The 25,390-nt window shown below is 41.9% G+C and overlaps 1 protein-coding gene across 1 annotated transcript in view; it reads left to right on the plus strand.

The window, feature by feature from the left end:
• The window catches only part of LOC111149226 (cyclic nucleotide gated channel alpha 1), a 35,590-nt gene extending 11,374 nt beyond the window's left edge, over positions 1–24,216 (plus strand). The window contains exons 2-9 of the mRNA XM_022506174.1: positions 9,666–9,786; positions 11,517–11,648; positions 12,077–12,139; positions 16,693–16,734; positions 16,824–16,934; positions 19,443–19,550; positions 20,318–20,424; positions 22,380–24,216. Coding sequence (XP_022361882.1) covers positions 9,680–9,786; positions 11,517–11,648; positions 12,077–12,139; positions 16,693–16,734; positions 16,824–16,934; positions 19,443–19,550; positions 20,318–20,424; positions 22,380–23,794 — 2,085 coding nt within the window. The 5' untranslated portion in view covers positions 9,666–9,679 and the 3' untranslated portion in view covers positions 23,795–24,216. The remainder of the gene's footprint in view (positions 1–9,665; positions 9,787–11,516; positions 11,649–12,076; positions 12,140–16,692; positions 16,735–16,823; positions 16,935–19,442; positions 19,551–20,317; positions 20,425–22,379) is intronic.
• The last annotated feature ends 1,174 nt before the right edge of the window (positions 24,217–25,390 follow it).

Below are 25,390 nucleotides of genomic sequence, written 5' to 3' on the forward strand. Positions count from 1 at the left end.
ACTGAGTGAAGTAAGTCAATCAGAGAAAGACAATCATCATATGATCTCATGCATATGCGGACTTTAAGAAACAAAACTGAAGATCATGGGGGAAGAGAGGAGAAACTAAAACAAGATGAAATCAGTGAGGCAGACAAAGCATATGAGACTCTTAAGCATAGGAAACAGACTGAGGGCTGCTGGAGGGGAGGCGGGTGGGGGAGGGGGTGACTGGGTGATAGGCATTAAGGAGGGCATGTGATGCCATGAGCACTGGGTTTTATATAAGACTGATGAATCACTGACCTCTGCTTCTGAAACCAATAATACTTCATATATTAATTAGTTAAATTTAAATTAAAAAAAAAAGAACAGGTGTGTGTCATAGTCCTATCTCCAGAGTAAGTCAAGGACATTATGCTAAGGGCGTGCTTAAGGGTGAGGGTAAACAAAAAGAAAGAATGTGGGGTGAGGGGCTGTGCTCCAGAAGGCTTTTGGGTCCTAGAACGGTCACCGTGGTGGATTTGTCCAAGATGGCATTTGTCTGGTTCACCCAGGAGCTTTGGTGGCCCAGAACTTGCTAATTGATGGAAAAATGAGATTCACACCCACACTACCTTTCCAGTGTGGATCAACAGATCCGAGTGCCCTTACAACTCTAACTCATGGCACCAGGATTTATGGATTGGGAGGAAGTGCTAAAGAGAGGAGACAGGGAAGGGGAATTCAGGAGAATTTGGGGTCCTGGCAAAGATGATCAGGAGTCGTTCTACCACCATTCTCTGCTCCGCGGTCTCCGGCCTTCATCTCTTCTTTTACTCATTCATTCTCTCCACAAACATCGCTGGGTGTTTGCTAGGTTCGAAGCACAGCTCTAAATGCTGCAGATATATAGACGAATCATGAACCAAACTACTCCTTCCCTTAAGGAACTCAGTTGAGGGAAATTACAGAAAAATCCTTTCTGGTATTTTTCCTAAGGACAGTTGTGGATTCAGAATTTCTATATAGTTGGGGCTTAGGAGCAGATCTGATGAGAAGTGGGGCCTAGAAATGAATCTTAAAGGTAGGCCTAATTGTCAAATCTACTGTTTTTTTTTTTTTAAGGTATTATTTGGAGGTGAGTTGGGGATCCTAAGGCCTATCATTGGAGGCTAAAAACCCTCCAATACCATCCCTTTGCTTAAGTTGCTATTTTAAGACAAGCTTTTTGAATTTATGTCATTGCATTGCACATAATTGGCTGCAACCAAAAGACACACCCTCATGGAGAAGACCGCCCGATAGGAACAAAGCAGAACAAACAAGGGTCACTTGGGGGCATCTGGTGACCAAGTTCCATATGACGCCTTTTATAAGACGTGCAGCAAGAGCTTGAGCTCTGTGGGGCAGAGTTTTTACATCCCAGCTCCACAGTGAAAGTCATATGACCTTGAGCAACTCCTCTAACCTCTCTGAGCTCCATACCCTCCCCTGTGAAATGAAGAACGGAAAGCCATGCCTCAGGTTCTTACATGGGTTCAACGTGCTGAGCTCACGTGAGGCCTGGCTTCTAGCAGACACTCAACAGACGTTTCTTTTCTTCTTCTCTCTGTCCCTCTGGTCGCAAAGTGGTCCAGTGATACGGAGAACAGACAACCCACAGAAGTTCTGTCTCATTTGCCTGTTCTCATCCTGCCTAAATCTGTCGCACCAGGTGGGAAAACGGTTGGTCTGCAGGGATTGCCAGATGGCATTGTGCTCTCTCACGCGTTTGGTTTTTTCGTACCATAGAGCTTCTGCCAGGAATCGTGCTCCATATTGTAATAGGTAATAGGCTTGTCAGGTGTCTGCTCTGTCTCCAAGCCTGCCCTAGCCTTGCCTTTTCTGGAAGCTTTATCTGGCCCCTGCAGAGAATTCGGTGCATTTCCTCCCAGCTGCTGCAGCATCTCCGAACCCTGACCTACCTCTACGTGCTTGATACTGGCTGTTGGACCCCCTGCTCCCTTTCCACCCTGTCTTAGTTTCCTAGGACTGCTATAATGAACGCACCCAAATTGGGTGGCTTCAAAGAGCAGAAATGTATTGTCCCCGTTCTACAGCCAGAAGGACCCCATGGAGGTCTTATGAGGGCCAGACTCCCTCTGAAGGCATCAGGGAAGCCTCCGTTCCATGCCTCTTTCCCCGTTCAGGTAGCCACAGGCATTCCTTGGCTTGTCAATGCATTATTCTAACCCCCCATCCTCTCAGTGTTCTCTGTGTATCTCCACGGAGTCATGTGTGGTGTGTGTGTGTGGGGGGGATTGTCTGTGTCCAAATGTTTCCTTTTATAAATTTTTTTAAATTTTATTTGTTTATTTATTTGTCAGAGAGAGAGAGAGAGAGAGAGAGAGCGCAAGCGTGGGAGAACACAAGCAGGCAGAGCGGCAGGCAGAGGCAGAGAGAGAAGCAGGCTCCCCACTGAGCAAGGAGCCCGATGAGGGACTCGATCCCAGGACCCCGGGATCATGACCTGAGCCGAAGGCAGCAGCTTAACCAACTGAGCCACCCAGGCATCCCCAAATGTTTCCTTTTTATAGAGGCATCAGTAATACTGGATTAGGACACACCTAATTAAAAAGACCTCATTTCCAAATGAGGTCACATTCTAAGGCACTGGGGCTTAGGACTTCAAGATACCGTTTCTAGAGGACGCAATTCAACCCATAACACACCCTTCTCCATTCTGCATTCTGGAGGAGAGACTGCCCTCTATGGAAGGCATCTGCGTGCTCTCTGAGGTCACCCAGTGTGGAACCCCAGCAGGGGTGGGGGAGGAGGGAGAAATGAGGTCAGGGTGTTGGGTGCCCTGGTGGTATCCTTCCTGTGGGCCTGCCCTGTGCTGGCTGTGTCCCTCAGTGGTAAGTCACGTCACTGCCTCATGACTCATTATTCTGCACACTTCCTCTCCTTCCAGGGCTGACGCCCATTCCCTCTGCTTGTGTTAGGAGCCTAGGGGTGGTAACTGGCCAGTAGAAGCCCTGGGTTACTGCACTGTGCTTTCTGTTTGCCTTACCCGAACACCTTCATAAACAGTCCATTTGGAAATAAACCTCTTACAGAATAAGCCCACTTTGTGTATATTTTGTTTTCTGTTGGGACTCTAAAGATAACCCCCATCAAAGGTGTTACTTACCTATTAAATATCTTATCTGTTTTATTAATCATATATGCATTTCTTTAAGCATGTCTCATGTTGTAGCATAGCACTTAACCCATTTCCTGCTGCTAGCAGCTGTTGAACAAACATTTTTAGTGGGAGGGAAGGGAGAATGGGAGGAAGGAAGAGAGAAGGGAAGGACTAGAGACACCATGTGGTTTTCCATCTTAATTTAGTTTTTTTTTTTTAAGATTTTATTTGTTTATTTGACAGACAGAGATCACAAGTAGGAAGAGAGACAGGCAGAGAGAGAGGAGGAAGCAGGCTCCCTGCTGAGCAGAGAGCCCGATGAGGGGCTCGATCCCAGGACCCCAAGATCATGACCCGAGCTGAAGGCAGAGGCTTTAACCCACTGAGCCACCCAGGCGCCCCTTAATTTAGTTTTCGGACAGCTTCAGATTCTTCTCCCAGGCTTGGAGTCAATTCCATGGCCATCCTCTATGTGCTTGCTCAGTGCAAACATCTCTGCTGGGTGCTGTGTGGTCATTCAAATGTGGCTGATTCCTCCAGCAATTTTTATCAGTGAGTGGACCAATGTGGCTAGAACTTAGCAAAGCAGGGGATGTCTCTTGGGGTTGGGGTTGGAAATAGGGCATTAAACTAATGGAGGAGGCTCAGGCTAGCTTCTGCAGATATAGGAAGACAATTGATGAGCAACATTACGGGCCAAGCTGAGACGCCATGGCAAGAATTTGTAAGGCATGTAATCCAGTTTATCCTGTACCTGCTACCAGAGTAATCATCCTAAAGTTCCTTGGGATAATGTCATTCCATGCCTTAAAATCTTCAATGACTATTTCCTATGAAATGGAGAAGGAACACCTATTTTGCCAAAGTCATCTTATTTCCCCATACTTATTTCCCCCAGGTTCTCTGTGTCCTCTAGTTAAACTAGATGAATCTATAATCTCCTGACAGCTTCTCTCCCATTCCCATGACTTTTCTCATGAATTCCTCTTTACCCAGAAAGAAAGGTCCTTTCACCAGCCTACTTTCGTTGGTTCAATCCTATCTGCTTGTGCTCTCATTTCCATTCAAGCTTAGATCCTTGCCTCCTCCTTCCTGCAATTTATGTTTTTCAGGCTTCGTGGCTTTGTTTTGGCTTCAGCTACTGGCGGGCACTTGTGGACGATGGAGGGCAGAAGTCAGAGGTGAAGTCATTTCTTCCACTCCTTCTTTGCCTCCTGATGCATCTCCCACAATAATTCTGTCTTCCAGCCTGGAAGCCCTGGTTTTAGACTCTAATAATCTCCCTTTGCCCTGCATGTCTCCTGCTCTAGGACAGGGAGAGGGCCCTGTTACTGTTCATCTCTGGGTTTTCTCAGTTTCCCTGTTTAGGTTTTCCAGTGCTTTTGATATTGCTTCTCTCTATTGAACTGATTTCATCATTTTTCTAATTGGACCCCGATTGTAGACCTTGCTTCTATACTCTGCCATCTTAATGAACTTCTTTATAATCTAGCTGAAAGGGATTTTTTTTTCTTTTTTAAGCCACCCCCCGCTAGAGTTTAAAACATATCTGTTATTCCAGCTATCATTTTTTTTCTTAGACTATAACACTATGAAAAGATCTACACATTTTGAAACAAAGAAGAAATAATCTTGGAAATTAAAGAGGTGATAGGCAGTCATGAATACTTGCTTTTGTTCCCTTCGTGGGCCCAAACCATGTGTCTGGTGTGGTGCTCTCGTCTTCTTTCCTGCTACTAGTTGTAAGCTCTTTACGGCCATACTCATCTTTGGGCTTCTTTCTTTCTTTCTTTTTTTTTTTTTTTTTTAAGATTTTATTTATTTATTTGACAGAGAGAGATCACAAGTAGGCAGAGAGGCAGGCAGAGAGAGAGGAAGGGAAGCAGGCTCCCTGCTGAGCAGAGAGCCTGATGCGGGACTCGATCCCAGGACCCCAAGATCGTGACCTGAGCCGAAGGCAGCGGCTTAACCCACTGAGCCACCCAGGCGTCCCTGGGCTTCTTTCTTACAGCATCTGGCAGAGAACTTTGTAAATAGGATTTAGTCATCCAAATGGACATAGACATTAATTGCTTGCTATGTGTATTTTCATTTTCACTTCATTTTCTAATTATTCACTGCAAACATACAGAAATAAAATGAATTTTTCCATTGATTTTTGTCTTGAGACCTTGCTAAGTTTACTTATTTGTGCTAGTTTTTTTTTTTTTTGTAGATGCTTTAGGATTGTCTAATATGCTCTCATGTCATCTGCAAATACAATTTTCTTTCTTCACAATGTGGATGCCTTTTATTCTTTATTTTAAACTATTTTGGGGGCTGTGCTCACTTCGGTAGCACATAGACTAAAATATTTTGGGGGTTTATTGTAAGAGAGCTAGGACAATGTTGAATACCTCTAAAATATTCTTGCCTTATTCTTGACTTTATGGGGAACATGTTCAGCCTTTCATTATTAAGTGTGATGCTAACTACAGCTTTATTGTACATGTTTTCTACTGGGTTGAGGAAGTTTCTTTCTATTCCTAATTTGCTAAGTTTTTGTATTATGAATAGGTGTTGAATTTTGTCCAATACCTTTTCTTTATCTGTTGAAATTATCATATGGCTTTTCTCATCTTTTTTCTATTAATATGGTGAATTTTACAGGCTGTTTTTCATATTAAAGTTTGTATTTTTTTTTTTTTACAGATTTTATTTATTTATTTGACAGAGAGAGACGCAGCGAGAGAGAGAACACAAGAAGGGAGATTGGGAGAGGGTGAAGCAGGCTTCCCGCTAAGCAGGGAGCCTGATGCTGGGCTCCATCCCAGGACCCAGGGATCATGACCTGAGCCTAAGGCAGATGCTTAATGACTGAGCCACCCAAGCACCCCGGAAGTCTGTATTTCTTAAGTTATGAAATTGAATTTGGTATAATAGTTGTTTGAGGATTTTGTCTTTGGAAATTGATTCTCAGTGTTTCAGATTTGTAGGTCTGAAATGTCAGAAAAGTAACAACAACCTTGACGCCTTTCCTGACTGTTACTTCCTCTCTCCCACTACTGTATTCAGAATTACAGATATGGCTGGGGTAGTGCACCAAGGGCCCATAGCATAGAGCCCTATTGCATTAAGTATGATTCAGGAATTGCTTGAAATGGAATTACATAAGGGTGCTTGGTAAAATTGTAGATTCATGTGTGCAAAGTCGTACTTCTTTCGTCCTCTGAGAGCAGGGCCCTGGTATCTGAATTTTAAACAAGTTTCATAGGTATCATTCTTACTGAATTCAGAGAACCACTGCCGCACAGTTAATTATGTCTGTATGTGTGGATTTGTGACCGAGGATATGCAGCATATCTTTTCTGCTATTTGACACAAAAGAGATCCTATTAATCTGATTGTAGAGATGTTAAAATTGAGTAAGGTTCAACTAGTAAGTGGTAGAATCAGGATTTGAACCCAAAATAGAGCCTGATGCTGAGCAATAGAATGGAAAACTTCCTGGGCATTCATAGCTCATGTTCCAAATTAATTTTGCCTGAGCTGTCCATAAGATTTTCCCAATCATTTGCTTTGCTTTATTTTAGTTCAGTTTTTCACATTCTCACTTAAGTGAGAAATGTTTGTGATTCAGGTATAAAATGAAAACTGAAACTTACTTTCTAAAAGCAATTGTTTCCCTGGGGTGCCTGGGTACCTTAGTCGGTTAAGTGTCTGCCTTTAGCTCAGGTCATGATCCAGGGTTCCTGGGATCAAGCCCCGAGAGTTGGGTCTCTGCTTAGCAGGGAGTCTGGTCCCTCCACCACCGTTGCTGCTCCCCGCCTTGCACTCGCTCTCAAATAAATAAATAAATAAATAAATAAATAAAATCTTTATCAAAACTCTATGGTTGACAGGCAAGTTTAGAATGATGACATTTCAAATTAGTAGGGAAAAGATGGACTATTGATTTTTGATTAAGTGCCATTTTAGAATATTGGCTAGCCATTTAGAAAATATAAAGTTAAATCTCTACATCACACCTTACACCAAAATAAATTGGAGGTGGATTAAACTGTTTAAGTGTGAAAAAGGAAACCACAGAAGCATTGAGGAAAATATGTTGATAAATAATTTTAAGGTCTAGAGTGGAATTTTGAGTATCTTTATTTTTCTATTTATATTTTCTCCTTTGTTTCCTAGAGTGAAATTTGTATTAATAGAGTGATATATGTATTAAATACGGCATATGTATTAAAATGTAGTTGTGCAATTAAAAACAAATGGTTTTTTCCTATGTAAAAAGCTTAGGCCGAGAGGTTATAGGACAAGGGAACTCATTCTTCTTTTCTTCAGGTACAAGCAAGGTCCTGGCTTAGTTTGTTCTGACATATTGGATATTTTATGTCCTTGTTTAACCTTTAACTCACATAAACTTTTCTGTCTTGTGATGGATGTAACAAGCGTGTATTTTCCCTTTCCTAGTCAGGAGGCGTGAGGTCTCTCAGAGGGAGTGTTCACTGATGTCAGTAGCAAATCAGCATGCCGTAAATATAGCCAGAATAGTCACATCCATTCAGATACTGAAAAGGAGTCAATGAAATAACTTTCTTCCCAAAAAGTGCTGCTTCTTAGTCAAATTTAATTATATTTTAAAACATATGCACATTTCATTAACATCACCGAAGATCTCGATTTACTTTTCGACTACAGGCTGCTAGGTATTTTCATCATTGTTTGGACACCAGAGTAAAACATAGAGCACCATCGATTGCTATCCTCAGCTGGAGATTTAACTTTTTGTGAAAAGCAAGTCGTTCTTTAATGTCTTTTAGTATAAAGAATGAGGTGTGTCTTATGCATCTTTCCACATCCCTTGATTGCTTTTCTCTTTTTTTGTTTTTTGCTTGTTAATGACAAAGTCAAGTTTGCTGTCCAAACCCAGAAATCGTGGTCGAAAAATAACGAAGTAAATAAAAACCTGGAGGGCAGGCCAGGAGCTTGTTGTGTGTGTGTGGCTTGTTTTTGTGTGTGTGTGTGTGTGTGTGTGTGTGTGTGTGTGTGTGTGTGTGTGTGTGTGTGTGTGTGGTGGTGGTGGTGGGGCTTGTAGATGACCAGCTGTCCAGAGAGGATAAGGCAGAGGCATGGAAGGTGCTGAAACCATGCCATGCATCTTCAGTACAAGAGCTAGTAAACGGTGGCACTGTTTTTGGAGCCGGAGCCCGTGACCAGATACTGATTTTTCTTTTTTTCTGCTGACACCTGACACTTTAAGAGAGTGGGGAGCCTTGTTCTGGAGAGAGGCGGCTGGGATGCACACCCGGTGTCCATTTAGAGGGATTTTCCTAGACCTCAGGCGTTCCTCCACGCGCATTTGGAGGAAACATCCCCAGGGATGAAATCCCCAGAAGGCAGCGCTGTGAACCCAGCAAGCTGGGGTAGGAGGGGCGCCCTAGGCACAGCTGCGTCCTATGGGACAGCAGGGCTTCTATGCCAGTGGTCGCAAAGCCGCAGTTGAAACCTGCGCACAGGCACACCGTTCGCGCCCAGCAGGAACCTCTCCAAGTTGCGGGTGACAAGGCTGCGGCACACTGGAGACCAGGGGATGAACGTGAGCCGGTCCCCAATGCAGCGGCGTCCTCGCTGGGTCCTGGCAGAGCCTCACTAAAAAGGCGAGGAGCGGTGCGCCTGCGCGCCCTTTACCGCGCCTCCCCAAGAGCAAGAGGTTGGGCTCGAACCCACTGCGAGGTAGGACATTCCTGAGGGAATTCAGGATCTCTTGGTTCTTGGCATTTTCCTGAAGCCTGAAATGCAAGCACGGGAAGCCGAGCACGATATGTATCAGAGTAATTTAGAGGACTTGCTAAAAATGTGGATCAGGGGCGCCTGGGTGGCTCAGTGGGTTAAAGCCTCTGCCTTCCGCTCAGGTCATGATCTCGGGGCCTAGGATCTAGCCCCGCGTCGGGCTCTCTGCTCAGCGGGGAGCCTGCTTCCCCTTCTCTCTCTAGCTGCCTCTCTGCCTACTTGTGATCTCTCTCTCTCTCTTTCAAATAAATAAATAAAATCTTTAAAAAAATAAAAATAAATAAAAATAAAAATGTGGATCAGTCGCAACCTTTTTCACTCCAAAGTTTGAATACCGTTCAAGAACTCCCCACCCCACCCCACCCCGCCTTTTTTGAATGCTTGGAGACATTCACAACTGATTACATTCATTTTGGTATTTTATTTTACTACTTTTATTTTACTACTTTTTTTCTTACTTGTTTGATGTGTATGTGAGGTCTCTATAGCTTTGTTCTATGACTACATTGCCTGAATATCTTAAAGCTGGGGTAAATCCAAAATTAAAAAAAAAATCTGCACCTCTGTTATATTCTTGAATTTTTAAAAAATACACATGCAAAAAAACTCGCTGGTGGTAATTAAGGGTTTAGGCTACATCTGTATTCTATTAAAGAATAATTTCCAAATAAAATCATTATGACAGCTTTAGATGAATGGTAGAGTGGTAGTTTTGATTATATATGTAAATAATAAAGTCTTTCCACTAATAGGGTTTTTTTCTCCCTAGATATTAAACTTACCATGAAGAAAAATATTATCAATACATGGTACTCTTTTGTAAACGTTCCCAATGTGATTGCTCCAGATATTGAAAGCGAAATAAGAAGGATGGAAAATGGAGTGGGCAGGTAAATCCATGTATTTTTTCATGCATTTTTAAAAAATTATTTTTATTAACATATAATGTTTTATTTGCCCCAGGGATACAGGTCTGTGAATCATCAGGCTTACACATTTCACAGCACTCACCATAGCACATACCCTCCCCAATGTCCATAACCCCGTCACCCTATCCCTACCCCCACCCACAGCAACCCTCTCCATGCATTTTTTTTTAAAGATTTTATTTATTTATTTATTTATTTGACAGAGAGAGATCACAAGTAGACGGAGAGGCAGGCAGAGAGAGAGAGAGAGAGGGAAGCAGGCTCCCTGCTGAGCAGAGAGCCCGATGCAGGACTCGATCCCAGGACCCTGAGATCATGACCTGAGCCGAAGGCAGTGGCTTAACCCACTGAGCCACCCAGGCGCCCCTCTCCATGCATTTTTAATACCAGCCACCATTCTTAAATTTAACTAGGTTTAATTTCAGTTTAACTTTTGTGACCTTGATCTTTGGAATTTATTTAATTTCATCCATTTATTTACACTTTGGAACAGCATAGCTTGTCTCACAAATGAACATAGATATTATTGTGGTCATTATTTAGAAGCACTTATGTCAAATGTTTCCTTACTCATTGACAAGGCCTTTTCTTATGGGACATTTCAAATCAGCAGAGAAAGCATTGCCATAGATGAACGTGAAAATAATACAAAGTGTGAAATGCTAAATGTTTTAAAAGTATAATTTGAAGTGGTTATCCTATATTGTGCTAAGCGAAGAAAGTCAATCAGAGAAAGACAATTATCATATGATTTCACTCATAGGTGGAATTTATGAAACAGAACGGGTGAACATAGGGGAAGGGAGGGAAAAATAAAATAAGGCGAAATCAGAGAGGGAGTCAAACAATAAGAGACTCTTAACTATGGGAAACAATCTGAGGGTTGCTGGAGGGGAGGTGGGTGGAAGAATGGGGTAACTGGGTGTTGGGCATGAAGGAGGGTGAGTGATATAACAAGCACTGGGTATTATATAAGACTGATGGTTAACTGACCTCCTCCTCTGAAACTAATAACACACTTTATGTTAATTAATTGATTTGAAATAAAATAAAATAGATACAATAAAGTTGTTACCCCATAACTGAATAGAGCATGTATAAATGTGGTTGAATTTATTTTTTGTGGGAAGAAATGTTATTACAGGGTTGTTCATACAAATGTATAATGTGACCTAAAGCACGGATTCATGCTTTCTATTTGATAAATATTAACATTAGTCAATGCATCGAATAAAAGAAATATGGAAGACCTAAAAAGTTGTTTCTCTCTTTTTTTTTTTTAGAGATTTTATTTATTTATTTGAAAGACAGAGATCACAGTAGGCAGAGAGCCAGGGAGAGAGAGGAGGAAGCAGACTCCCCGCTGAGCAGAGACCCCGATGTGGGGCTCGATCCCAGGACCCTGGGATCATGACCTGAGCCAAAGGCAGAGGCTTTAACCTACTGAGCCATCCAGGCACCCTTAGAAAGTTGTTTCTTAATTACACACATTTTACTGAATTGTTCATATACCTTACCTAATTCCATGGATCCTGAAAGTTCTCATTTCACTCTAATTCAAAAGAGTTCTATGTTAGTTTCAGAGGGTAGGAGAAAGGATGAAGCCATGGTCCTCCTAATGAGAAATGTTACTCCTTCATAATGGTTTAAAACATTGATCTAATTCATCTCTGCCTCCTGTTGGACCATAGCTCCTTTTCTGATGATGATGATGGTGATGGTGATGGTGACAGCGCCTCCATGTTTGAAGAATCAGAGAATGAAAACCCCCATGCAAGGGGTTCCTGTAGACATAACTCACACAGAGTGGGGCCATCACAGAGGTGAGCATGATGATCTATTCCTCCTGATCTTTTAAACTATCATGTAGATGAAAGACAGGTATTCTACTCCTCCACTTCGTGGACTTGGCAAATGTTTCTGCCACCTAGGCCACTTCGCAGGATCTTGGGAATAACCTGCTGCTTATCCTTTTCCTCTCTTGGGAAACTGCCAAGACCTGATGATTATTGATGATTGATGATTGAATGATGATTGAATATGGAATGATTGAATATTGATGATTGATGATTGATGATGCCAAGACCTGATGGTTATTGATGTCCATTGATGCCTTAGGCACCAACACTCCTGCGGATCATTTTCCCTGAGACCTGTCTCTGTCCCTGAAGAACCACATGCCACAGTCCTCCATGACTTTCCCTACCATGGACGTTATACAGATGGTGACTGTTATGCTTTCACTTTCCAGGGAGCAGTACCTGCCTGGTGCCCTTGCGCTTTTCAATGTTAACAACAGCAGCAATAAGGAGCAGTAAGTACATTTACAATAGAAAACCAAAGCTGTGCTTTTAAAGAACACCATTAAGAAGGTAGGAATGTATCTGAATCTGCTGCAGAGGAGATCTTTATTAGGAAAACTCTATTTAATACAATGGCTATAGTATTTTATTATTTTGTTACTTGGTTATTTACTTCTGAAAAAAGTGGCTACCTATATTAAAAGCAGCATGTATGTATGTATGTATATGTATGTGTTTGAATACATACAGAAAGCCATTGTCTGTAGTGTCAATGCAATTGCCCCTCCTTGTGGACAAAAAGAAATGAAATATCAGTCATCCTTTCTATTCTAGGCCAATACATCCCAGGTCGAGTTCCTTAGAAAACTGTCTCTGAGAGGGAGGTGTGTGTGCAAAGGTTTATTGGGAGTGCTTTTAGTAACGATTTCCAGGAGAGTGGGGAGCAAGACTGGGCAGAGGGAGAAGTTGCTATGGGAAGTTCTAGAGGAGGGATGACCCTTCAGAGTTAGGTCATAGTTAGGCAGTAGGACTGGGCCTTTGCACATGCTCAGTCATTGGGTGAGGGCAGACCATAGGATGGGGGGCATAGCTTTGAGTCTGGTGGCCTCCATCAGCCAACGCCAGCCAAAGGAGAGGGAGCTGGGAGCTGTCAGCCACCAATACTTTTAGCTGGTGGGTGGGGAATGAGTGCCAGAGTTCTGTGCACTAGTGCATCTGGACAACACACTTCTTGCACTGTTCGTGTCTGATTTCCTCATATAGAAAATTCATCCTATGCGGGAATATACCTCCTCCAGGAGTCTTATTCTTTTTTCCTAAGAAAGCTTATAAGAGGATGGTTAATGGGATAAACCTAGGTCCCTGACAGCTGCAGCTGGTCTTGAGGCTTTAACTGAAATTGCTTATGCTCTCCTTTCCTACACATTCTAGAATCCTGTCACCTCTGGTCAGCACTTTTGCTGGTCTAGATGATTTACTTCATGGGATGAATGATATAGACTCTTCTCCCTAAAGGATTTGGGGCCCTGGTCATCACCATACCCTTCTTGAGTTATACCTGCTGTATTTGTCCATTTACCACTAAAACTGGGCTGAAGAACACCAAAGACACCAGAGCAGATCACCTGTGTGCCAAATATACCCCTCCCCTACACACACACACATTGTACAACAGCAACACTATCTAGTTGTGATGAAAGAAGTCAGTTACTTTTGCCAGTATGGTGACTCCCTTTCTTGCCTATCAATTTTTTTTGGCACGAGGGGCCCAAAGTGCCTGGGGAGTAGTCATAGCTTAATGTTTAATGAGACACTAACTGTGTTGCCTGGAAGACACGTGATCCATCTGGAAACATGTAGATCCACAGACCGTAAAGTTGTGGGGATGAGGAGGACACACTCTCTATGTGAGTCTCTCCTACTTAAACTCCTTGGTTCCCAGACCCATACATGGTTATTTCCTTTTCCATACCAAGTAGTTGTTGGTTCACCCCTTGAAGCTGTGTTATTTGAAGATTGACTTTACCAATTATCTTCTACGGTCATCTCTAAGTAGAGCTATAGTGTAGACACAGCCCATTTTGACTTGTATCCGGATGTCAGGCTGAGCCATTCATAGACCATGCTTCTTTAACTCCTCCTGTAAGACCCCCGCCTATGGCCATGGTGAAGAGCTGAGGGAAAGGTGCTGATACAACAGTGGTAGAGCACATGGTGGTGGGGGGGTTACTGTGCCCCATGCTTGATCCCAGATATTCCACTTCATCATGGGATGGATTACTGTACAACCTTATAACTTGCTAATTCCGGCAGAATCCAGCTCATGGTCAATAGCCATTTTCTGTTCCATGGTTACTTAACCCTCTTTCCGGGCCTTATTAACACGATGCTGTTGATAGAGTAGATCAATGTGACATTCTGAGGCATGTCCAGATGGTCCAGGTCCCTCTAGGCTGTGTCATGACATTGAGCAGGAGAGACAACATAGCCCGTATGCTGATTTCCATCTCATAACTATTTCTGCTCCTCTTCCCTAATAGTAATAAAAAAAAAAAATCACCACTCACCATGACTGACCCAGAACATTGGGTATATGGTCTAGATCACATGAGAGCATTGTTTTTCACAATAGACCAGGCAGCTGCAGCTGCGGCTACTCTGTGGTTGATTTTGCCATTGTCTACTGCCAGCTGCTAGTATCCATGTGGGTTTTGTAGGGACCAGACATTGAATGAAATGGTGGTGGGAGGGAACCACCAGCCCTGCCTGCATGAGGCCTTTAAGGATTGCATTTTCTTTCCTGTCCAGGATGCAATATGGTTTTCAGACAGCAGGTGGGGGGCAGCTGGAGGACTTCTACTTGTCCCCACCCTCCCCACCCCCATTATCATCAACTCTTCCTCTACAAGCCAAGGAGCTTGTAGGGATGAGGGTTCTACCAATGTCCAAACATATATATTCCACTTTTACACTGAGGAACTGGAGAAATGACCACAGTGGGGGTCTTTAGACCCAGTGGAAGCCCCATAAGTCATATATTGTCAGTGATTTCATTCTTCAGTCAGTGATTTCATTTCTGAGCTGGCTCAGGTTTAGAAACTATGCATGAGGTTGTGACTTTTTATTGGGTTAAGTTGCTCTCAATCTCCTGATTATCCATTCCTGATCTGTTGTGACTGTACATGTTAAACAGCACCCTGACAAGCCAAAGGGATGTGCATCTATCTAGGAACAGATTCTATTAACCTCTTTCATAGCTCTCTGGGGATAAGTCCCCTGCCTACCCATGCTCCCCTTAATGTTAATTACAGTTACTGGACCCATCTCTCTTCTGATGAGTAAACACTGCCACTGATTGCTTATTCCCAGGTTCTGTCATCCCTATTGCTCTCAGGGAACCCAGTTCTGTACCCAGTTCAGCATCTCCTACTATCAGCCCTAGCCCTGGCTTCCAGAGGACAGTACCACTGAGTTTCTCATCGATGCTGGTGCCCCTCCCACCAGCACATTTCTTATCATTTTTGTGTCCTCTGAGCCCTCTGAGGAACCACAGTCAGCTGATGGACTGTCTTTCTTATCTGGGATGTCTACTTAAGCATATCACTTCTCTGAGTCTTCCTGGTACCTTCCTCTACCCTCTGCCATGGCCGTTTGTAATTTTATTGCACTTAGCATGAGCCGTCCCCTTTTCTGAGCTTCCGGGAGCCATCCAAGCAGCGTGTCAGCACCATTTCTTAGGATCTGTGCTAGGGTGTTAAAACCTGTATCACAAGGGTGTGCTCTCATAGCAATAAGTTCTCCCTTATCCAGTTTTATGTTGTGTTGCCCTTTGTACATGACGACCTTAGGTGCCAAGCCCCACCTCCTTGTCCATTCTGTTTCTTGCTCCTCCTCAATAGCAGCATTCCATTTCTGCTGGGCTATTCATATACAGAATGAATTCATTTGTACATTTGCACCTGGAAGTTTTTCTTCCCATTAACATCCCCACGCTTCTTCTCAACTTCTCCAACTCTTAACCTATACTTTGAGGCCTAGATCTAGCTCCCTCCTTGTAACTACCTCTCTGACCACCCTCCTGGTTGTGAGATGCCTGTTCACTCATGTCTGAATAATAAACTTTCCCAAGACATCTGAGCCAACGATGGCAACCTATTTTTGACCTTAGATCTGCCTGCCTCCAGGTTTCATCCTTCAGCTGATAGGGAGAGAGCCAAACTGTAGGAAGAGGCCTCTAATCACATATTCTCAACTGCAGAAGAAATTGCATATAGAAAAAGGCGATCTCAAATCCAGTAAATAATTTTAAGAATTAGGGTTCTAGTGTGTGGAGCTTTCTGAATACTCATGAAAAATTGCCACAATTAGGATTATCCCTCTAAAGAAAATTGATGGCATTTTCTTGAAATTTCTCAAAGCTCTTACTCAATAATAAATAATAATAAATTATTATATATATTATTATATATAACATCATTATACATATTATATATAATAAATTATTATAAGTGATATCAAGAAACTTAAACTTTAAATAAAATTGTTTTGGGGGCACCTGGGTGGCTCAGTGGGTTAAAGCCTCTGCCTTCGGCTCAGGTCATGATCCCAGTGTCCTGGGATCGAGCCCCGCATCGGGCTCTCTGCTCTGCAGGGAGCCTGCTTCCTCCTCTCTCTCTCTCTGCCTACCTCTCTGCCTACTTGTGATCTCTGTCTGTCAAATAAATAAATAAAATCTTTAAAAAAAATTGTTTTGGACACTTGGAGACCTTGAAATTGCACCCATGGGAGCTGTTGCTTCCTAAATTTCCCTTGTTGGGTTTATGCCTCTATCCACCTCCATTTCCTTCAATTTTTAACATGTACTAACCCAGGAAATTTTGTGTGTGTGTGTGTGTGTTTTTAATCATTGGATGCGTGTCCATTTTTGTAGAACTCTCCAGCAGAAAACCAAATTTCTGGTCTCTGAGCATGGGTTTCTGAATTCAAGGCTCAGTAGAGAGGAAAGTAAATAAGAATGGAAGTCAGAATGTAATTTGATGATGTGACTTAGACATTTCTTTTTTAGAGAGCCAAAAGAGAAAAAGAAAAAGAAAAAAGAAAAGAAGAGGTAAGTTAGACTTTGGCATGAGTGATCCCAGGTTTTTGGGCCCATAACATTTTTGTATCTTATTACTAACTACATCTCTCACTTTTTAGCAAATCAGATGATAAAAATGAAAACAAAAAGGACTCAGAGAAGAAAAAGAAGAAAGCAAAGGAAAAAGAGAAGAAAAAGAAAGAGGAAAAAGACAAAGATAAGGAAGAAGAGTAAGTGGCATTGAAATTAGGAACAAATTTATAATGGATTTTGAATGCAGGGTAATTTCCTGAAAGTTTATAGTTATGAAGCCTTGACTAAAAGACTACATATGTTGTTATAAAATGTGAATCAATTTTTTTAAATTTCCTTAAAATGAGCGGTGGTAGCTTTATTCTTAGTTTTCTCATCAAAAATTTTCAATGCTATGGTTAATTATCTTTCTGAAGCTCTGGTGAAGATAAATTTACCATTGAGAGATATTTAGGTTTCAAGAAAATTGTGTTCCTAGGGTCTTAACATTAATTTTTTATATTGAAATAAAATATATAGCAATTTTATTAACATTTTTGAGTCATAAATGCTCAAGCAAATAATCCAAAAGTAAGCAAATTTCCTTGCAAAAGCCATGCTTAATTTTGAGAGCGGTCCAAATGCTTATCAGCACCAGCCATTTGAAAGACCCCTCCCCTTTTTTTTTTTAAGATTCTACTTATTTATTTGACAGAGAGAGAGAGAGAGAGGGTAAAAGCAAACACTATCAGGGGAGCAGAAGAGGGAGAGGGAGAAGCAGGCTCTCCACTGAGCGGGGAACCTGATGTGGGACTCGAGCCCAGGACCCTGGGATCATGACCTGAGCTGAAGACAGACGATTAATCGACTGAACCACCCAGGTGCCCCTGAAAGATCCTTTTTAAACAAACATTTGAGGGTTAGAATTTCATGAGGGTAAGGCTGAGTGCTATTTTCAGTTATCTTTTTACTTTTTACTAAAGGGAGTTTTTTTTGTTTGTTTGTTTTTTTGCTGATCCAAGTGAAAGATGTTTTTATTTTATTATTTATTTTAATTTTTTTATTTTTTTCAGGGTTCCAAGATTCATTGTTTATGCACCACACCCAGTGCTCCATGCAATATGTGCCCTCCTTAACACCCACCAGGCTTACATAACCCTCTACCCCACTCCTCTCCAAAACCCTCGGTTTGTTTCTAAGAGTCTACATTCTCTCATGATTCGTCTCCCCCTCCAATTCCCCCCAATTCACTTTTCTTTTCCTTCTCCCAATGTCCTCTATGTTATTTCTTATGCTCCACAAGTAAGTGAAATCATATGATAATTGACTCTCTTCTGCTTAACTTATTTCACTCAGCATAATCTCCTCCAGTCCCATCCATGTTGATACAAAAGTTGGGTATTCATCCTTTGTGATGGCTGAGTAATATTCCATTGTATATATGGACCACATCTTCCTTATCCATTCGTCTGTTGAAGGGCATCTTGGCTCTTTCCACTGTTTGGCGATTGTGGCCATTACTGCTATGAACATCGGGGTACAGATGGCCCTTCTTTTCACTACATCCGTATCTTTGGGGTTTTCTAAACTTAAAAAAAAAAACTCTTTACCACATAATATTCACTTATTTTTGCCTGCTGGAAAGCTGTTAAAGCTTTTACAAAAGGGGGGCACCTGGCTGGCTCAGTGGTTTAAGCCTCTGCCTTCGGCTTGGGTCATGATCTCAGGGTTCTGGGATCGAGTCCCGTATCGGGCTCTCTGCTCGGCAGGGGGCCTGCTTCCTTCTCTCTCTCTGCCTGCCTCTCTGCCTACTTGTGATCTCTCTCTGTCAAATAAATAAATTCTTAAAAAAAAAAAAAAAAGCTTTTACAAAAGGGAAAAATCCATAATAATATGGGCTTGGGGTGCCTGGTTAGGTCAGTCAGTAAAACATGTGACTTTTGATCTTGGGGTTGTAAGTTCAAGCCCCATGTTGGGTGTAGAGATTACTTAAAAAGAAATCTTTTAAAAAGCCCTTAAAAAAACTCACCACCACCACCACCAACAACAAACCCCCCACCCCGCCAAAACACAATGTAGGTTGATACTAGAAAATTTTAAAAATTTTCCATTTGACTATATATTTCCTTTCTCCCTCCCTCCTTCCTTTTTCCCTTCCTTCTTTCCTGCCTTCTTGCTTTCCCTCTGCCCTCTATTGCCTCTTCATCCTTCACCAGATGCTTATCAACAAGGACTTTTTATTAGATTGTGTTATATTCTTCTTTCCATACAAGAGAGAAAGAACCCATGAGTTCCCGCTCACAGCATAGTTCCTGATTACTTTGTCTCCTGGTAGGGGGAGTGGCAACGCCCCATTCTCTTACCACCCATAACCCTACCAAAGAGGTCTACGGCATATCCAGAGTTTAGCATGATCTGTGGCACCATTCCTTCTCAGGAGTTGGATTGATAGAAATGTCTGCAGCATCACAGTACAACAAGGATGTTTAAAAAATCTCATGCAAGCTTTAATGTTAAGACTGGTAATTTAACTATCTATCCAGTCCTCACTAAGCAATTTCTTATGTCTATCACGCTCATGGCAAGCTAGTTTTCTCCCTGCAGAGTGAGTTTCTCCAGCTTACTTCTGTTTCATGAACTGTGGGTGATGGACATAACCGTATTTGATATGTGAAATAAAAATGTCCTTGTTTCTTGATAATCTCCCACTTTCTAATTGCTGCTAGGGAGAAGAAGGAAGTCATGGTTATTGATCCCTCGGGAACCATGTATTACAACTGGCTGTTCTGCATCTCTTTACCTGTTATGTACAACTGGACTATGGTTATTGCAAGGTATCTATATTTTTGTGGATCTCGACCTGCTTCTGGTTTCTAAGTTACCTGACTTAACAGTTTGGTCAAGGGCTTTTTGGGACGTATCTCTTTTCTCCACCACAGGTTGTAAAGAGAGGTTATGTTATTCTCAATGTGTTTTCCTAAGATCAGGAGTAGGTGCTTTGCTTCTCAGTATACTTAGAAATCCAGTACTGGACTGGGAGTGAGAGGACCTTTTTAAACTTTTGATTGCTGAACTGTGTCATTAGAATTTTGGGAGAAACTTAGTTATTTTATTTATGTACTTTTCAGACTATAAGAAAAACATGTTGCCAAGAGTGGAAAAAGATCAAAGACCTAGGTTGTCTTAGAGCAAGATGTATTTCCCAAGCGATTTTTCTATGGTTTTCTGTCTTTTAGACAGTAAGCATCTTGGCCGTCCAGAACCAAGCACAATTCCTTGATGCATTTTAGAGACAGATCGTAAGAACCTGGTTATTAATGTGTGTGACCCATTGTATTTTGACATTAGCTTGAGACTATTTATTTTTATTTGATGTCTTCACAGTGTGAACTAGTGTAATGGAAAGAATGTTGGAATTCAGAAGCAGGAGAAAGCTTAATCCATCTGCCCATATTCAGAAGAGCCATGGTGAATTAAATGGGCCTAAGGCCCCTCTTAGTCTTAGCATCATATTTCTTATCATGATAAAAATTATGCAGAGAGGACGTTTACTTAAACTTGCCCCCATTTCATTTTAATCACACAAGTTTTTCTTTTACAGAGCATGCTTTGAGGAACTTCAGTCTGATTACCTAGCATGTTGGGTCATTTTAGATTACATATCCGATGTAATCTATCTTCTTGATATGTTTGTACGAATAAGGACGGGTAAATATGTTCAGTTTTGGATATTTTGTAATTCTGTGCTTTTATCTCTATAGTATGATTTGAAATTTTGTAATTCAAGTATTCTTTGAAATAAACTCTCAAAAATCTATTTTAGAGGAAAAGGCACTGTTGAAAGTAAGAGTACCATATACCTACCCAAAAGCTTAGGTCACTACAACTGATTCACTTAATTGGGCAACCTTTGAATGTGGATTGGTGGCTTTTCCCCCATTAACTTATTCATTGGGTTAGAGCCATGGGAGAGGAATAAAGAGAAGAGAAATGTTCTGCCAGCTCTGTGGGGAAAGGGTAATTGCTCCCTAACAGAGAGATACTATGAAGACACATGGGGGGGGGGGGATGTCATTGTGTACAACAGAGCTGTACTAGAATTTTTTTAAAATATAGATTCTTTTTTTTTAAGATTTTATTTATTTTTTTGACAAAGAGAGATCACAAGTAGGCAGAGAGGCAGGCAGAGAGAGAGAGAGAGGGAAGCAGGCTCCCTGCTAAGCAAAGAGCCTGATGTGGGGCTCGATCCCAGGACACTGAGATCATGACCTGAGCTGAAGGTAGAGGCTTAACCCACTGAGCCACCCAGGGACCCCTGTACTAGAATTTTTGTAAAAGTACACAAATCCTTAATTCAACTTTGGGGTCCTTGTGGGCATCGTTGACCAGGGAGTAGGTAGGGTCTGATAACTTGCCCTTAAGTATTCTTGTTCAGTGGGTATAATTTACCATTTCTACGCTGAGCTCTGTGTTCCAAGGTAACCGCTGTGCAGAGAATAGCATTTAAGAATCACTCTAGGGGCACCTGGGTGGCTCAGAGGGTTGAGCCTCTTCCTTCAGCTCAGGTCATGGTCTCAGGGTCCTGGGATCGAGCCCCACATCCGGGCTCTCCGCTCCGCAGGGATCCTGCTTCCCCCTCTCTGCCTGCTTGTGAACTCCGTCTGTCAAATAAATAAATAAAATCTTAAAAAAAAAAAGAATCATTCTATAAGACAGGGACATGCTCTAAATATCAGTGTGCTGGAGCAATGCTCCCATGGTTATGTCCTACTCGCAGCTCCGGTAGCCGGTATAGGAAGAGGAACAAATTCATTCTCGGGTGAAATGTATCAGAATGCTGACATTCAAGGTCCACTGCAGCAACACGGGAGAAGGGAAGATCCCAGATGACTAAGGAAGCTGCGGGGACAAAAAGGAGAGAGAAAACAAACCTCTGAAGGACACTTATTCTTCACAGTGAAGGGACAAGACAAGAACACATGTAATGGGCAGTAAGGCAGGTGCCCAAACTTCAATGGTTGGGCTGGGATTCTGACAAGAGAGTGGCGTGAGGCCTTAGGCACAGTGTGAGGGTGTTTGGAAAATTTCCAAGAACGCTGTTTGTGAAAGGAATCCTTTAGCTGGGTAGAGATACTGGCACTGGAGAGATTTGTGTACATACAACGTACGTATGTGTTACATATAAGCTTTCACTTTTACACTTACAAAGTTTTATTTTTTATTTCTTCAAAAGATTATTTTCCATAGCTATATGTTGATCAGTACCCATATCTTATTACATTGTTCAAAGCGTGTTTATTGGAAATGAACTCTTTTTAAAAAATATTTATTTATTTATTTGTTTGTTTGTTTATTTTAGAAAGCTTGAGAGAGTAAGTAGGGGGAGGGGTAGATGGAGAGAATCTTCAGTTTGCGCTGATCGCAGAACCCGGTGCAGGACTCAGTGGGGGGCTCGATCTCATGACCCACGAAATCATGACCCATGAAATCATGGCATGGGCCAAAACCAAGGGTCGGTTGCTTAACTGACTGAGCCACTCAGGCACCTCTGTTGGAAATGAACGCTTGTTTTCAACTCAGTGGGTTATTTTAGAAATATTCATAATGGCGTAAAAATGAAAAAAAAAACATTAAATTGTGGTGTTTTTTTCTTCTATTTTTAGGTTACTTAGAACAAGGACTGCTGGTGAGGGAAGAGACTAAGCTCATAGAGAAATATAAATCCACCTTGCAATTTAAACTTGATTTTATTTCAGTGATACCCACTGATCTGCTGTATTTTAAGCTGGGGTGGAGCTATCCAGAAATTAGATTAAACAGATTGTTAAGGATCTCTCGAATGTTTGAGTTCTTCCAGAGAACAGAAACCAGAACCAACTACCCCAACATCTTCAGGATTTCCAACCTTGTTATGTATATCGTCATCATTATCCACTGGAACGCATGTGTGTACTTCTCTATTTCCAAAGCTGTCGGATTTGGAAATGATACATGGGTGTATCCTGATGTTAATGATCCCGAATTTGGCCGTTTGGCTAGAAAATATGTATACAGCCTTTACTGGTCTACACTGACTCTGACTACAATTGGGGAAACACCGCCCCCTGTGAGGGATTCCGAGTATGTCTTTGTGGTGGTTGATTTCCTAATCGGAGTGTTAATTTTTGCTACCATCGTTGGTAACATAGGTTCTATGATTTCCAACATGAATGCTGCCCGAGCAGAATTTCAAGCAAGAATCGATGCGATCAAGCAGTATATGCATTTTCGAAATGTAAGCAAAGATATGGAAAAGAGAGTTATCAAATGGTTTGACTACCTGTGGTCCAACAAAAAAACAGTTGATGAGAAGGAAGTCTTGAAGTATCTCCCCGATAAGCTGAGAGCAGAGATTGCCATCAACGTTCACTTAGACACTTTAAAAAAGGTGCGTATTTTTGCGGACTGTGAAGCTGGGCTTTTGGTGGAGTTGGTCCTGAAACTGCAACCCCAAGTCTACAGTCCCGGAGATTACATTTGCAAGAAAGGGGATATTGGACGGGAGATGTACATCATCAAGGAAGGCAGACTCGCTGTGGTGGCTGATGACGGAGTCACTCAGTTTGTGGTACTGAGTGACGGCAGCTACTTTGGTGAGATCAGTATCCTTAACATTAAAGGCAGCAAAGCCGGCAATCGGAGAACAGCCAATATTAAAAGTATCGGCTACTCAGACCTGTTCTGTCTCTCCAAAGACGACCTCATGGAAGCTCTCACTGAGTACCCGGACGCCAAAACTATGCTAGAAGAGAAGGGAAAGCAAATCTTGATGAAAGATGGTCTACTGGATATAAATATTGCAAACGCTGGAAGTGACCCCAAAGATCTCGAAGAGAAGGTCACCCGAATGGAGGGGTCGGTAGACCTCTTGCAAACAAGGTTTGCTCGGATCCTGGCTGAGTATGAGTCAATGCAGCAGAAACTGAAGCAAAGACTAACCAAAGTTGAGAGATTTCTGAAGCCACTCGTTGACACAGAATTTTCAGCTCTTGAAGGATCTGGAGTTGAAAGCGGGCTCCTGGACTCCACTCAGGACTGAAAAAGTGGTCACTAACAAGGACGTGCCTCATGATCCTTTCGGGGGTGGGATTAAGCAACTCTAAATTGGAAGAAGAAGAAGGTGCAGCTGGGGCACTTTTTCCGTAAGGGGAGTGTGCTCAGGTGGAGGGAACAAGACCCACACACTCCTCTGTGAGGTAGTGAGATTAAAGGATTGCCGTCCTTAGGATTTTTCAGAATGGATAACATGCAAAGATAGAGAAGGATTAACTTGTCAGTATCTGTGTCTTCTGATTTTTTTCATGTATGCTCCTTTTATGTAAATATTCTTTATAAAAGTGAACAAGTACCCCTCACTTTCAGGCAGTTTACACTGTGGAGGAACAACTGGGAATTACCAGGTCCATCATGTCCAGGATACCATGTTAAAAAGAATTAGAATGCAATAAACTAAAGTAAGTCACAAAACTGGAGTGAATATTGTTTATTTGATAATTTAGTAGGGAGTTTAGGATCTGTTAGAGCTTTTTAGGGTCTTTTAATCTCCTTTAGGGTCATTTTAGTCTCCTTTAGGGTCATTTTAAGGACATTAATCCTTGTAGTCTAGGACTTAGGAAGGGTGGTGAAGAGAGAACTTCTCACGATAAAAGTGTGACAAATCAGACTTTGCATATCTATGCTTATATATAAATATATAACATTAAAAATCATAAAATGGGGGCACCTGGGTGGCTCAGTGGGTTAAAGTCTCTGCCTTCAGCTCAGGTCATGATCCCAGGGTCCTGGGATCGAGTCCCACATCGGGCTCTCTGCTCCGCAGGGAGCCTGCTTCTTCCCCCCCCTCTCTCTGCCTGCCTCTCTGCCTACTTATGATCTCTGTCTCTCAAAAGAATAAAATCTTTAAAAAAAATTTTAAAAAATCATAAAATGTAGGAATGTTTTATAACAGATTTTTTTCTTTCAAGATTTTACTTAAATTCAAGTTAGCTAACATATACGGTAGTATTAGTTTCAGCGGTAGAATTTAGTGATTCATCACTTGCATATATCACCCTGTGCTCATTACAACAAGTACCCTCCTTAATGCCCATCGCTATTTACCCCAGCTCCCCACCTACCTCCCCTACAGCAACCCTCAGTTTGTACTTTTATGATAATTTTTTCAGATTCTCTGATTATTAAGGCCTGATAGCAAGGACTACTATCTTCCTTATCTGACTGGCCAGCAATAAAAAAAAGATATAAAAATAATTCCATTGCTGGATGATTAACAAAGAAAATTGTTGTAATGTCTGGAAAGGAGATGTTTAAGTTCTACGGACCAGCGCGGGCATCATCAGGCAACTTCCTAGAAATTCAGAATCTCAGGCCCTACCTCATGACTACTGGATGAGAATATGCTTTTTAGCAAGCCCCCTGGGTGATTCATACCCACATTAAATCTTGAGAAGCACCCAACTAGAGAGCCAGGAAGGAGTTAATGGGATTGTTCTAGAAATTTCAGAAAAGGGTACTGTATGACAGGTGTGTGGTTGAGAAAGACTTTGCTAGTCAATCATATAGCTTTCTACCACTGAACCCAGATGTGGTTTAAAAAAATCTTAACAGAGGTCACTGGAGTTGATATAAAATTTCT

This window comes from Enhydra lutris, unplaced genomic scaffold (assembly GCF_002288905.1).
Source record: "Enhydra lutris kenyoni isolate GAN:26980312 unplaced genomic scaffold, ASM228890v2 scaffoldscaffold21, whole genome shotgun sequence".
In the NCBI taxonomy this organism is placed as follows: domain Eukaryota; kingdom Metazoa; phylum Chordata; class Mammalia; order Carnivora; family Mustelidae; genus Enhydra; species Enhydra lutris.